Here is a 15,769-nt window from a genome sequence, read left to right as displayed (position 1 = left end):
GAACTACATGTTATTTTAGTGAAAACAAGAGATCAGTTTCAGAGGGGACAGCATTATATAAAATACATAAAGTGGCATAAAACGATAGAAACAGACTATATGGAGCCAGTCTCCAACAGAAAGACAAAGATTACATGTAAGTAGAATAAAGGATGAGTGTTACTGCATCACAATTTTACTTATAAGTCTAGAACATTAATGGGTTGGCAGACAGGAGAAAATAGGACAACGTTCTGACTGATATTTACAACAGTAAAGCACTGGTAATAATGTTACAAGAAATACACCCGAATCATAAACACCATGAAATTTCTGTTAAGGAAAGTGGAAAAGCGTGTTTCTTTGTAGGAACTTTACAAGACAAGTGAAATAAAATGGTCTTTACATTAATAAAAAAAGTATCAGAATAAAGACCGAGGTACAAATGAAAGATAAGATGGGAAGATTTACAGTGACAAGAGTTTGTTGGCAGGGTGCAAAAATTTCATTGGCTGCAATATATATTCCTTAAAAATCCTCAAGACAAGATATAAAGAATACTACGGGAGAAGTTATGGCATTTCATTAAGATATATGGTAGGGGCTGGAGACAAGACCACTAAGAAATAAGGAAGATATTTCTGTAGAGTCAAGATATCATAAAATACTGTTGAGGGCAGATACCTTGAGAAACATATGCATGTGTTTGGGCTCACTGAGTTAATGAAAATACGACAGAATGAATTGGAAAATACATCTTTTCATGGGAAATAGTTCTTTTGCAAGATTAGACAGATATTACATATTGAAAGAATGGTGCAACATGGTGTGAACCTTGAAAACACATCTGATGATAGTGTTGGATCATGCACCTAAGCAAATTGAGTTTGTAACAAGTAAAAGAATATAGTGATAAACGTTGGCATTTCTAGTTTGTTCTCAAAAGCTATTTAATGATTGTACAGATCAAAATTTAAGTAACATTTTATTAGATTTGAATCTAAGTACTAAAGAGCTTGCAAGAGATTGGAGTTGTTTTAAATTGAAGTTTAGCAGTGTTGTCAAAATAAAAGCAAACAAGGATAAGGAATAATAGTCATAATGTGTATCTAGAGGGTTTAAAATGTAAGGAATTAATATAAGTGAAAAAATATGTGAAACAAATTGGGTTGAACAGTAACTGAAAAAGCTAGAATGTCTGTGCAAGAATACTTAGAAAACACAAATTAATATAGAGAAAATGTTTTAAAAAGTACAGTTGTGTACACTTACCATAAATATAGATGTTCGAGTGTATTCACTGTTGCAGTCATCACATTTGGGTTATCCCTGCCAGGGTAGCCCTCGGCCGGCCTGAATACCAGAGGCTTAGTATTTCAGTGTCGGTTGCTGTCACTTCAGGGATGACGTCAGGTCATCAGTAGTATAAAGTAAGCCAACCGACACCATTACATCCGTTTTTCTTGTCCTGTCAGGAGCCCCCAAGAAGGAACCAGGTTATGGTGGAAGAACCCCTCCAGTAGAAAGTAAATACCAAAATGTCCCTTGTAAGGGGGGAGAGAGAGATAAGAGGGGAATGACAGAGGGAAACCAGGATAGCAACAGTGAACACACTCAAACATCTACATTTATGGTAAGTGCACACAACTGTACTATGTTCTTCATGTTTCACTGTTGCAGTCATCACATTTGGGTTGATTCCCAAAGCTGAGGAAAAGGGTGGAGGCAGTCAAGGAGACTAGGGGCTGGCTAGGATGCCCTGCAAGACTGCAGTGGCAAAGCCTGTCCTGGATTTGGAGAAGATAGGCAGGTGGTAATGTTTGGTGAAAGTGTGAACAGATGTCCAGGTGGCAGCCTCCAGGATGTCCCTGGTGGGGACTCCTTTGAGGAAAGCTGCAGAGGTGGAGGCTGCTTTGGTGGAGTGAGTCCTGACCCCCTTGGGGGAGGCTTTCCATGTTGCTTGTAACAGAAATGGATGCAGTGTGCTATCCATTTAGAAATTGTTTGTTTGGTGATGGCTTTGTCCTCTGCCCCTGCAGCAAAGCTAACCAGCAATTGATCAGACTTTCTGAATGATTTAGCCCTGTCTAGATAGAATCTGAGCTGTCTGTGCACATCTAGACAGTGCAGGATCCTTTCCCCCTTGTTCTGTGGGTTAAGAAAAAAGGTGGGCAAATGAATTGATTGTTTGTGAGCCACACTGGACACCACTTTGGGCATCAATACTACCCCACCTCTTCACCTATTGCACTACTCCAAAACCTCTCCATCCTATACTACCTACATACTTAAACCCAAGGACCAAGAACTATTACCAACTCCTAGCAAACTCATAAGGAGTATATTACTTAACCTCATAGCTGACGGCGACATCCATCCTAACCCTGGCCCAAACTCACCAGCTACCACTAACCCCATAAATAGAACTCCTACCAACATAAGAAACTCACATAATGCCCCCAAATCATTTCTAGTCTGTCACCTAAATATTAGAAGTATAAATAAGAAACTCCACTACCTGCATGCCCTCCTGGACATGCACTCCCCTGATGTATTCTGCCTTATAGAAACCTGGCTCAAACCCACTATTCCTGATAATGAAATATTTCCCCCGACTACAATATAATAAGACTAGATCGTAAAGGTAGAAAAGGAAGTGGAGTAGCCATCCTATATAAATCCTCTCTCGAGATATCCATAATTATCACCCCACAAGACCTAATAACTACCAACTCCGAAACAATCATCTCAAGAATCCAACTTAACAAAAACAAATCTATAAACATAGTATGTAGTTATATTCCCCCAGGCAATAACATAAATACCTTAGAAAGCACCCACCAATGGTTATCCTCTACCCACCCCCAAGAAACAATCTTTCTTGGGGACTTCAACATCGACTGGACAACTTGTTCAGCAAACCTCCCCATCACCCATAGTAACTTACATGGTTTCTCCCAAATTATTACTACCCCCACCAGAATTAACAAGCCCAACAAAAAGGAAAGCATCATAGACTGGATCTTAATAAATAACAAACCTCAGTTATACAAATCAGGCACCCTACCTGAAGACATGATCGACCACCTCCTAACTTACACAATCAGGAAAAGAGATGACATGCCTCACCAAACCACTTTTAAAACCCTTAGGTATACAAAGAACTTTAACCTAAATAGCTTCCAAGCTGATCTAAGCTCATGCAAATGGGCCAATCTTAAAATACTTCCCCTTGACCAAGCAGTCTCGGAATTCAACACCAGATTCCTGGCCATCTTAGACAGGTATGCCCCCACACATAGAATCAGAACCAAAAACAAAATTGCCCCATGGCTAACCAATACTACTAGACAAAAACTTACTGCTATAAATACAGCAAGGACCTCATGGAGAGCCACCAAATCCCCACTAGCCCACATAACATTCAAACAAATAAGAAATGAAGCAAAAAGGTCTATTGTATTAGACAAGCAAAACTACTATTTCAATTTACAGAAAAAGCACCAAAATCAGCCTCAAAGATTCTTGTCAGGTCTGAGTAAGCTGCTCCACCCAGGTAAATCTTCTACCCCCACTCCCTCAGCTACCTTACAACTACCCCCTGAATGTGTTGCCAATACCTTTAACACTTTCTTCACCTAAACTGTCACGTCCTTAGTTAATAATCTGTCTCCCTCCTCCTCTACTACAATCTCACCTACTCAGGTGAACCCCCCCCCTTTAAATTTGACCCTATCCCCACAGACTATATCAAATCTTTACTTAAGAAATTAAAACCTACCACCCTGGCAGACGACCTACTTCCCGCAGAGTTTCTACAAAAGGCTGCTAATGTAATAGCTTACCCTATCTCCATCTTAATCAATCATACTATCCAGGAATCCTACATCCCCTCCATCTGGAAAATTGTTCATATTATCCAACTTCATAAAGGAGGAAACTCCACTGAACTCTCTAATTACAGACCTATAGCCATACTATCCCCCTTAACCAAAATAATGGAGAAATGCATACAGAAGCAACTTTTAGCCCACCTTACTCAGAATACTCTCCTAGCCTCATCCCAGCATGGTTTCTGACCAGCCCATAGTACTACCACTGCCCTTCTCGCCTTCTGTCACACAATAAATCACAACCGTAATCAGAACCTGCTCTCTTCCTTGATCTATCAAAAGCATTCGATATGGCAAATCACCACCTACTCTTAGACTCTCTCAAATCACTGTCCGTAGATAACCCAGTAATCAACTAGTTCCACTCTTACCTGTACGGTAGACAACAAGCTGTCCTGTGGAAAGATAATCTATCCCCACCTTTTACCTGTCACCCATGGAGTACCCCCAAGGTTCTATTTTGGGTCCCCTCCTTTTCTCTATATTCATCGATGACCTGCCCAAAGTTATCCCTCATGCAACTTGTATGCAGTACGCAGATGACTCTACAATAATCTGCTCTGCCTCCACTCCCACAGAATTACAATCCTTATCCTAAACCACCTTCAACAAAGTAGAGAACTGGCTTAATAATCATCGTCTCTTATTGAACCCAAACAAAACCAAACTACTACTTTTCTCCCCCACCCGTAAGTCAACATCACCAATAATTACAGTCTCTTCTAACAAAGGCACCATAATTACTCCTGAACCTTGCACTAAACTACTAGGTATAATAATTGATAATCTGAATTACGATGCCCATATAGACAAAACCATAAAAACAGTAAACAAAAAAATAGGCTCCATGTATAGGATTAAGAAATTCTTAACCCCAACTGCCAGAACTGCCATAGCTCGCACACATCTTCTGTCATCCCTTCTCTATGCCTCACCCATCCTCACAAATCTATCTAAATCAAACCTCAGCAAAATTACCAGCTGCTATAACAATATAGCTAGATTTGCCACAGGCTCAGCATACAGTACCCACCACTGTCAAAATCTTCACAAATTAGGTTGGCTAGAACTACCCAATCAGATATACTATAACCAACTCATAGTTATTCATAAAATCCTCTACCAACCTACCAGTACCCCTATTCTGACTAATATTATTACCCCCTATAGCAACCTAGCATCCCTCCGCTCATCCAGCAGAATGCTAGTACAACTGACCAAAGCCAATAACTCAGCCGGAGATTCCTTATTCTCCAACTCTGCTGGAAAACAATGGAACTCCCTTCTTGCTAAACTAACCACTAAATGCTCCTTGCCTCAATTGAAAATATCTCTAAAGCCACACATGCACAGTGACTGGCTATGTCCATGTCTAAACCCTGACTAACCCATACAATAATCAGACTGAGGTAAGACAAAACAATAGTCATGCTCATGTCTAAACCCAGACTAACCCGAAATATACCAAGACACAAGTAAACCAAACTTAGCTCACAGATGTGATTACCCTTATCTTTTTTCTTCCCACACCCTCATATTATATATTTCTTTACTCCATTGTATGTCTCTAATTTCCAATATCAGGAAAATAACGTACTATTCTGCCCATACGAAATAAACTCCTTCTTACCTAACTACCTTCTCTTACCCATCATCCTTACTTTCTAACTGAAAATCCTTTTTCTTTTAGACACACCTCTCTTATGTGATCATTTTCTCTGTAAATTTATTCCATCACCAACAATGTTTTTTTTATTTCTTATCTAAATGCAACCTTAATTTGAATTTGTCACTGCTTGTTGTTAATTTTCTAGATTTCTCTGTAACCTGCTTTTAAGTGTTACTAAATTTTTTAATGTGGAGATTTTCTCCCCGGGCCTCCGCTGAAAATGGATATGTATCTAGTCGGACTTTCCTGGTTAACAAATGTAAAATAAAAAATAAATAAGTAAATAAATAAGTCAAGCTGCCAAACTGAGGGTCTGCAATTGGGGATGAATGAATTCTCCTTCCCTCTGGGTCAGGAGGGGTGGGGTCTAAGTGAGATGCCATGGTGGCAGTGGGCACAGGCTACACAGCAGTGGAGGGGTGGGGTCTAATTGAGATGCCATGGTGGCAGTGGGCACAGGCTACACAGCAGTGGGTACCAGTGCTGGCAAGGCCAGTCTGGAGCAATAAGAATTGTCCTTGGTTTTTCCTCCTTTATTTTGAGCAGTACCCTGGGAATGAGAGGTAGTAGAGGAAAGGCATAGACCGATAGATTGACCCAGGGGAAGGACAGGGCATCCACTTTCCAAGCCATGCTGTGATGCTCCCTGATGCAGAACATGCTGAGCTGATGGTTGGTGTGGGAGGCAAAGAGGTTGACCTTTGGGGTGCCCCATTTCTGAGTTATTAGGGTGAAGGTTCTGTTGTCCAACTGCCATTCATGTGGGTCCAGAAGATTTCTGCTTAAGTGATCTGCCATAGAGTTTAGAGAACCTGGCAGGAATTGTGCTAACAGGTGTAGTTGCATGGCAGAGGCTGTGTGCCAAAGGTTCATGACCAGCCTGCATAGAGGGTAGGAGTGAGTCTCTCCCTGCATGTTGATATAACACATCACAGTGGTGTTGTCTGTTTTGATCAGGAGAGTCCCCGGAGAGAGAAGGGGCGTGAAAGCTGCTAATGCATGCTGGACAGCTAACAGCTCTTTCCGGTTGATGTGCAGATGGATTTGCTGTGGGGTCCATTGGCCCTGTATGTACCTGCCATACAGGTGTGCACCCCAGGCATAGTCTGATGCATCTGTGGTGAGGGTCTGGGTGGCAGGGGGTGGTGAGAAAGGTAGTCCCTTGTTGTGGGAGCATGCTGCTGCCCACCAAAGAAAATCTTTACTGAGGCAAGGTATCATGGGTATAAGAGTTTCCAGGTTTTGAAGGTGTGACACCAAAGGCTTTTTAGGTACCATTTAAGTTTCCTCATATGCAGTTTGGCATATGAAATTAGTAGAATACAAGATGCCATGAACCCCAGAGCTTGCAGGATTTTCCTTGCAAATAACTGGGGTCTGGTGGCTAACTGAGAGAAGTAGGCTATCAGGTAAGTTTGCTTTTCTGGTATAAGGAATGCCATCTGGGATGCTGTGTCCAGGCTTGCTCCCAGGTATATAATCATTTGGGTGGGTACTAGTTTGGATTTCTTTTCATTGATAGTGTACCCTATGAGGTCAGTACAGACTTTACAAAGGCCAGGTGCTTGAGCAGCTTTTCCTGGCTGCCTGAATCAGGCAGTCGTCTAAGTATGGATACATTTGGATATTCCTTTGTCTGCAAAAGACAATGGCTGGAGCCAGACATCTTGTGAAAACTCTGGAAGCAGTAGATAAGCCAAAGGGAAGTGCAGAGAACTGAAAGTGCAGAGATCCTGCCCTATAACGTAGGTATTTCCTGCATGATTCCCTGATAGGAATGTGGAGGTAGGCCTCTTTTAGGTCTAAGGTGGCTAGCCAAGCATCCTTGGAGAGCATGGGTAGCAGTGGCCGGAGGGTGAGCATTTTAAATTTTGGTATCACCAGGCAGGTGTTTAGAATGGATAGATTGAGGATGGGGTGCCAGGTGCCCTCTTTTCTGGGTACCAGAAAAGGTCTGGAGTAGAAACCTTGGCCTTCCTGTTCTGCAGGAACATGCTCTATTGCTCTCATATAGAGCAGGGAAAGGACTTACTTTTGTGCCTCTGCCCACTGGTTTGGAGGTAGATCTGGGAACCCTTTTGGGGTTGGAAGAGTGTGGAAAGAAAATATGCATGCCTGGGACACTATGTTGAGGACCCAGTGGTCGCTGGTAATGGTGGCCCAGGTGCTTGCGTGAAAGGAGAGTTTTCCTCCTAGGGGTAAGTGAAGGTGGGCAGAGGGAGGGGGTGGTGGAGGAGAGTCATTGTGAGTTCTTACCATGAGAGGGTTGGCTTAGAACTGCCTGTTTTTGAAGTGGAGGAATTCCACTGTTTTGATCTCTGCATTCCCTGTGGCTGCTGTCTGGGGAGGGGTCTGCTTCCACAGGGTCTGGGTTGAACTGATCTAATGGTAGCAGGAAAGGACCAGTGCTTGGAGGGGCAAGCAAAACTGAACCTGGGTGGCTGGACCTGTAAGAAATCCTTAACTGTCTGCATAAATTTAGCTTTTTCTTCCATCTTTTTTAAGACCTCCTCTGACTTGGTGCCAAATAAGATGTCTTTGTGCAAAGGTGCATCCAACAATTTACATTTAACATGGTCTGGCAAGGGCTGTTCCTTAAGCCATGCATGCCTTCTATGGACAGAACTGATGACTGCTGCCCTGCAAGAAGCTTCCAGGGCATCAAAACCACAATATAAGGTGTGCTTAGTTACTTGACTTGCAGAATGCATTAACTCTTGTAACTCTTTAGATTCTGCACAAGCAGGAAAGGAAGACACTTTTTGTTTGAGAAGTTCCATGGTATGTTACTGAAATATTAGCATATGGAACTGGCAATTTAGTGCAAGAGTAGCAGAGGTGTATACTTTTTTTTACCCCATCTGTCTAGTGCTCGGGAATCCCTATCTGAGGCGGTGGGATTCTTAGCCCTTGAGAAATTACCTTAGGGTCAGCAGTAGGATTTTTGAAAAGAAATTTGTGAGTCAGGGACTCTGTAATACCTGTCAGGTTTTCTGGGTGCAGGAGGAAGGGTGTCAGGAGTCAAACTGGATTCCAGGAAAACATCGTCCACAACATCCAGGACTGGGGGAATGGCCAGGGGTCTGTGCTGTGGAAGATCTAAGAATTCCCTGAGTCTCTTTTTAGACTGAGGGTAGTCCTGACATTCCCACTGGAAATGGTCCCTTAAGGTATGATGAGTTTCCCCAAAGGAAAAGTCCTCGGGTGGAGAGGCTGAGGGAATGGAATCCTCTGCATCAGAATCCTCATAAGCAGAAAGGGGATGCATGTCTTCATATTCAGATGCATCAGAGTCATCAGACTCCTGTTCAGATAAAACTACTGGGAGCAGATCTCTTTTTCTTTTGGGAGGGGTAGCTTGGCTTCCCCTGATAAGCATGATAAGGTCTTCCACCATTTTACGCATTTGAGACTGAGGCAAGGAAGCAGATGCCTGAGAGTGGGTCATCGGTTTCTTGGGTGTGGTTGGGACCCTGGGCCTTAGAAACTCAGTCATTTTCGAAAGAACGGTAGACGCGAAATAAGTCGTTGGCTTGTGTCAAGAATCGGTAGTGCGAAGTACTTCCTCAGAAGCCGGTGCCTGCTCAGTGGCTCCAGACCTATCCAAGGGAGAGAAAACCACAGGAGCCTTAGTCGAAAAAGAGTTTTGCTGTATACTGGACTCCGAAAGGGTCTTGGTAGTGGCTTGTGAATCCACAGAAGCGGGCATCAGGGGCTGCAAAAGTGCCTCACTGAGGACCGGAGAACTGATGACTAGCTTAATGGAAGAGTCGTCAGTAGGTTTGGACCTCTGCGGTCTGTCTCTGTCTTTATCCTTACGTTTTTTCAGAAGATCTGCTGTCAAATGGCTTACCAAAGTCATATTGGAATTTGAGGACTATAAGCGAAAGCATTTAGCTACAATAAGTGCCCGACAATGTATAGTTCTGGCGTTGAACAAAGCACAAAGGCGACAGCAGGGGATATCGTGGTCTGGGCCTAAGCAAGTGATGCAGTAAGAATGAAAGTATCATTGTGCTATTTGCTTTTCATAGGCGAGACAATTGTTAACTTTTTCTGACATCAGTTAGTGCAAGAAAAAAGGATCCCCAATGGGGTACTTAGCTTTAGAAGATTTCAGCTTCAATTCGGAAGACAAAACTCAGGTAGTGGCCAGCCAGCACTCATGTGAACTGCTTCTGCTTTTGGCTCCGTGGCAAGAAAGACTAATGTATTGGTGTCGGCTGCCTTACTTTATACTACTGACGACCTGACGTCAGTCCTGAAGTGACAGCAACCGATTCAGAAATACTAAGCCTCTGGTATTCGGGCCGGCCGAAGGCTACCCTGACAGGGATAACCCAAATATGACGACTGCAACAGTGAAACACAAAGAACATTAACTTTTTGTTGACACTAACTGTACTACAATCCAGCTGCTGGTTCAATTTTTGAGGCAACAAAAAGTTGAAAGGATTATAACAAAATCAGGACTTATGGGAATGGTGAGGCAGAAGTGGACCCAGTAAAAAATTATGAATGAATTGGTAAACAATTACAGTACAGTATATAGACAAGAAGTAGAGGTTGAGAAAAAAAAAGAAGTACAGGTTGAGAGCAACAGAAAATAAACTGCAACATATTTCAGGCAGTTGCAACTTAAATAGTTAACAGAAATAGAAACAGGCACATTAACACTGAAAGTATAGGATACAGACATTAAAGAAGCAGCAAAAAATCTGGAAGTTATGGAATTCTAACAGAATTCTGAAAAAAAACAAGGAACAGGAGATAATGAAAGTATGGCTAGTACATCTTAATAATATTTTTCTGGATGGGGATGTCTTCTTGACTTGAAAAGAAGCAACCGTTGCAGCTATACCTAATGGGGGAAAAGACCCTTTTGACCCTGAGACATACATACTCATTTTAATTCTGAATCATTACTACACAGTGTTTATGACAATTCTGGAAAAATGAACGGTAAAAATATTGTGAAAAATAACAGACTTGTATCAGTGTGGAATTATATAAGGTAGACAAATATTTGACAACATTAACATAATCTTTATGATTCAAAAGGATGGTCTGGGCAATAATAATATTCTATTAACAGATCTGAACACTGAAAATCATTTGATAAAAGGTAGTTGGGAATTTATGAAGCACTCTTCTCAGGCATTTGGGTTTTCATAAACATGGACAACATTAATATTTAACATTTGAAGAGGATCTCAGGCTAAGGTGAAGTGTAGCAATGAGCTGTATAAAGCATTTAGTCTTACAACAGTAAGCAGACAGGGATGTTCACTTTCACCACTACCACTTGTTTTTATTTATAGCCATTAGGCACAGACATAAGATAATCAAATATAATTGGATATAAATGGAAAAATGATAATGAGAAAACAGTCCTTTTTGCGGATGACATAGTATTATATGTTACCAGTTTCGGAACATAACACAAAAATTACATTTCATAAACTGAAAGTATATTGGAATATAAAGTAAATGAAAGAAAAACAAAATAATGAATTATCCCCCAACACGTGACTTGATAGATGAATCTCCCTTTCTGTTATATCAAAAGATAAAACACTTGAGAACTTGGTTGAAATGGGATATTGAAAAGCATCTATAGAAATATTGGAAGGAATTACTCAAAATTTATACGAAAGGTAAAGCTATAGAAGTTATTTATCAACATCGACAATAAGATACAAATGATTAAGATGTTTTTCATTCTGTTGGCTCTTAACCGCATCTATGGAACAGGCTCGCCATCCATGTGAAGCAGAGATTCTCTCCAACCCAATTCAAGTGCAACTTGGACAGTTGGATGAGAAACCGGTAATTCAATCCTAGTTTGGCACCTATGTCTCTAATGGACACAGGTAACCTGTAAATGGTTCATCTCCCAGGCCCATGCTTACACTTATCAAAGGTGTCAGAACTAGATTCGGGATGCATAGCTAGGCTTAAAAAGGCCCTTGTGTCCGTTAGGCTAGTAAACACCTATGAACCTATGTAGATCAGGCTTATATTTATTAACCAAAAGGTCAGATATGGAAGAGTGTGAAAAATGAAATTAAGGTAAGAGAAAGAGTGCAATGGGAGGAACTAATCATGCCTCTCAACTGTACAGATTTTCACAGAATGCCCAGATTTTTGGCTAATATCTTTGGTCCATGTTTCATAAATTGTGGTTTTCTGGCAAATTAGTGGCAAATCATTAAAGACTAAAGTTAGAAAATAATGATAGACATTTAAATTTCAGATGTCATAACCTTCAGAAAATCCATGCTAATACAAAACGTGTTACTCTATCAATTTAATAACTTGTTAAGAGCAAGATTTAAAAATTGTCCCTGTTTTGGGGCCTTTATCCCACTTTTATTTATGGCTTTGTCCAGATTTCTTGCTCTAAGAGGTATGAAACTAATACTGATAATGGAACAAGGCAGTTTGGGACTACCAGATTTGAAGGCTTAGTCTAGGTTAATATAGTTTATTCAGGACTCAGAATATACATTCAAATGGAAATGCATGGCAGGCATAGTGCCCAAACAGGCACCTCTAGGATCACACATGGGCATTAGGGTAGATTTTTTGAAATGAGTATAAAAAATATGTACAACCTTATACACATACAACTATTAAGCATGTTTTCACGTTAAAGGAATTTAGACTTTGGACAAACAGAATAACATCAACATACTAAACTATATATAGCAATACAGAAGACGAAGGAAGATGCAATGCACATTTGGAAAAAAGAACAAAGTATCAAGATTTTGGTAGCAGATTATTAAAGGAGCTGAAGTAATAAAATGTATTTGAGGCCAGGATAGAAATGGCAGACCCTAAAGAATAGTAAGTCAAGGATATAAGGCAATATTAGATTTCAGACAATTAAAAATAATATGGTATGAGTGATTAAACAGATATTATGTATGATCAATGGAAGGAAATGTATCATCCCTAGTTATATAATTAAATCAAGAAAACGTAGAAGTTCTGCATGGAAAAATGTTTCCAGAAATATTTCTCTACTCATACAAGACTCGAAAATCTTCCCACAGACAAGGAACATGTTAGAGAATGATGGTTCAGAAAGATATTCTGGGGAGCACATATTTTGGGAATGCATAGAGTTGCTTCAGTCAAAAATGAATGAAATATGTTATGTCTTATACTTGGAAGAAAACTGAACCACAGTGCACGGATATTCTTGTTAGCGTAAAATAAAGACTATTGAAATTAACATATACTAAAGAGGTAAACACATTAATATAATTACTATTGACAGTGGCTAAGAGAGCCATAGCAAGAAAATGGAAAACCAAAGACAAACCATCAATAAGAGGATGATTATTACAAAGATGAAAAATATGGGACTGAGAACTATTAGAGACCAAAAACAGCTCCGAAACAGAACTTTATCCTATTAAAATGGGCAGTATGGCATTCTGTAATGGAAACTGAGCTTGAAGAGAAAATTAACATGCAACAACGTTTCTAAGGCATGGATTTATTTTATAAAGCAGATTGTAATACAAGGTATAAAGTCAGTGATGCAGCTGGAATAATTTGTAATATAGTGTTAATAAAACAATATAGTCACTAGTTATTTCTTGATCTCAAATTACATCATAAATAACTTGTTAGTTTTAAGTATTTTTGTTTTAGGAGCAATGTTAAATCAAACTGGAAAATGACTAGACAGAATAGTTATTTATGACACATGCATTTTCATGCTTAACAATTTCAAGTTATTGAAAGTTAAATGTTAAGCACTGATTGATATGAGTCTAGTTCATTATGTATTACATAAATATATAATTATTGCGGAATCAACAATCAGTGCCAAAATAACAAGTGAAGTGAATTTCACAAAATACAAAATGAAAATGTGTAAAAAACAAACAAAACAAACAAAAAAAAAAAACAGACAGTGACATTCTGAGACACCTGTCCTGGAATTGATGAAGACAGTGTCATTCATATCATCTGACTGAACAAGAAATACAGAACTCAGGGCTTTGGTTTCAATGGAAAGTAAGAAAACATATTAAGATGTAGTGAGCCTACATCAGCTTAATGGTTTACATTTGTGTAGAAGAAGAAAAAGAAGCAGGAACATCTGTGACAGATGTAACTTTTCATTATCAAGCAACTCATAAATCATCTAAGACAGGACAGGAAATCTTGGCATCTCCTCTCAAAACAGAGGATTTAATGATGCAAATTCTAATAATAGGACAAGATCATAAATTAACCCTTTTGCCTAGGGCACCAGTTGACCTAAGGCCGCTCCTGATGCCCCTGACAACTACAGCTAAAACTCTGCTTGAAATTCAAAAATCTGAGACCCAATATTTTGTAATGGTGAGGTAAAGAGAAATACAGATCTGGAGATGATAGCCAAGTAGACTCAAGTAATCACAAAGCAGCAAAATCTTCACTCAATTCTGGATACTAGAAGGGGATTTTTTTTTATAAAACAGGGTAGGCTTAATATAAGTTTGAGCAAACAAGTGCCAAGATACTAAAGCATAACAAATAACTAAAACAAGGAAAACGCCACATAACTCCATGAGCTGAACCAATTTGACTCAGCATGTACAGCAGTTATAACTTACTGCATCATTAAGCAGTTGGAAGGTGTGTAACACTTTCCAATTATGCTGCATGAAATACGAAAAGGTTTTGTTTTCTGTAATGATGAAAAAGTCTAAAGTAAATTGCATCATTCAAGATATACAACATTTATGACACTAAGAAATAATATCAGACAAATATGTGGCAGGATCCAATGTCACCTAGCATTTCTTTCGGTCTTTGCCTTTGGAGAACATCTTACCATATGCTGCTGGATTGCCTTTACTTTTAGGCAGATTAGCTCTCAGGATGGCATTGTTCAGCACATTGAGGTATGTTGGCATACTGTGGTACCCCTTATTGTTGTAGAACACCTAGAACAAAACAGCAGTGTATTACAAAGTGCACAGTCAGTGATTGTTATTGCAACAGCTTTTGCAATATGTTACAATTAAAGCTCCCTTCAAACATTCATAACAATAACAGAACTGCATGTTTACAATTAAGAGTTTTATTTCTAATCACTTATCTGTTATGATGATATATTCTGGCAATATTTTTTGATTTTATTTTTTAATATTAATCAAAGTCGCATCCTATATCTTTAGAATTATTTTATTATTTTTTTAAGTCTGAACATGCTAGTCTAAATCCCGTATCTTCTACTTTACTGAATGTATTATTCTTAGCAAAACTCTTAAAATTCATGTGAGCTACTCATTCTCCAGCTAAAACATTTTCTGCCCGTTTTCTTGTGTCATAATGTGGCTGGACAGTAAATTGCCACACACTGCTAACCAAGACGTTGGGGGTTTAAACCACAGCAACAACCAAGAGTCCCACATGCTGCTCCAGCCCAACAAGGATGTTAGTTTCCTCTGAAAATGAGCAGACACAGATTTGCTGCACTGTGCTGTTCAAAAGATCACCAAACAGTACCTTACACATTGTTGCTGTGTTGGGTATGGCTGGCATGCCCTCTGGTCTGCACAGAATTTGTATGTTTCCCCTATGTCAATAATGAATCTTACAAAGGCCTTTGGCTTCCTCTTACATTCTAAAGGCATATGGTAGGTGGACAAGTATGACTAAATGTTCCAGATGTACATGCTCTGTATTATATGTGCATCTTGAAATATACTGTTTTGCCATCAAAAAATACCTTCCTGACTTGTTTACTGCTCTATTAGCACCTTTCTCTGAGAAAATAAAAACTTTGAAAATGTTTCATCAAATGTACTTCTTTTAAAATATAAGGTAAATCTTTTCTTCAGAGGGGCAAGACTCCCTGCACTCCCCTTGTGAAGGGACACCTCCACATGCCCAAAATCTAAATATACCTACTCTGAGATTGCACAACAGTGGATAAAAGGGAATTCTCATCCATCAGTGAAAGGACTTTCAGTGAAATATTTTTGTTGCAATGGCAGTCACCGGAACTGCTTCAGATTTATAGAAGGCTTTCGTCATGACATAATCTAAATCTTTGCAACTGTGAAGTGGATGAAGTAGGTCATAACAATGAATTACTGTAAGAAAGCAGCATCAAAGAAAAACACACTGCTTAGAAATACATGCTGAAACAAATCCAACATGTGATAACATAGGAATGACATGAATACAAATCCAACATGTGATAACATAAGAA

The 15,769-nt window shown here is 39.6% G+C and overlaps 1 protein-coding gene across 1 annotated transcript in view; it reads right to left on the bottom strand.

Annotated features, from left to right (window-relative positions):
* The window catches only part of ABCA2 (ATP binding cassette subfamily A member 2), a gene marked incomplete in the record, with an annotated part of 2,505,641 nt that overhangs the window by 479,685 nt on the left and 2,010,187 nt on the right, over positions 1-15,769 (bottom strand). The window contains 1 exon segment of the mRNA XM_044058216.1: positions 14,384-14,495. Within this exon segment, the coding sequence (XP_043914151.1) occupies positions 14,384-14,495 (112 nt within the window).

Source organism: Protopterus annectens, chromosome 16.part0, assembly GCF_019279795.1.
Source record: "Protopterus annectens isolate FY-2018-M chromosome 16.part0, PAN1.0, whole genome shotgun sequence".
Classification (NCBI taxonomy): Eukaryota; Metazoa; Chordata; order Ceratodontiformes; family Protopteridae; genus Protopterus; species Protopterus annectens.
The sequence above is the reverse complement of the archived record's forward strand: the minus strand, read 5'-3'. Positions and strand labels throughout refer to the sequence as shown.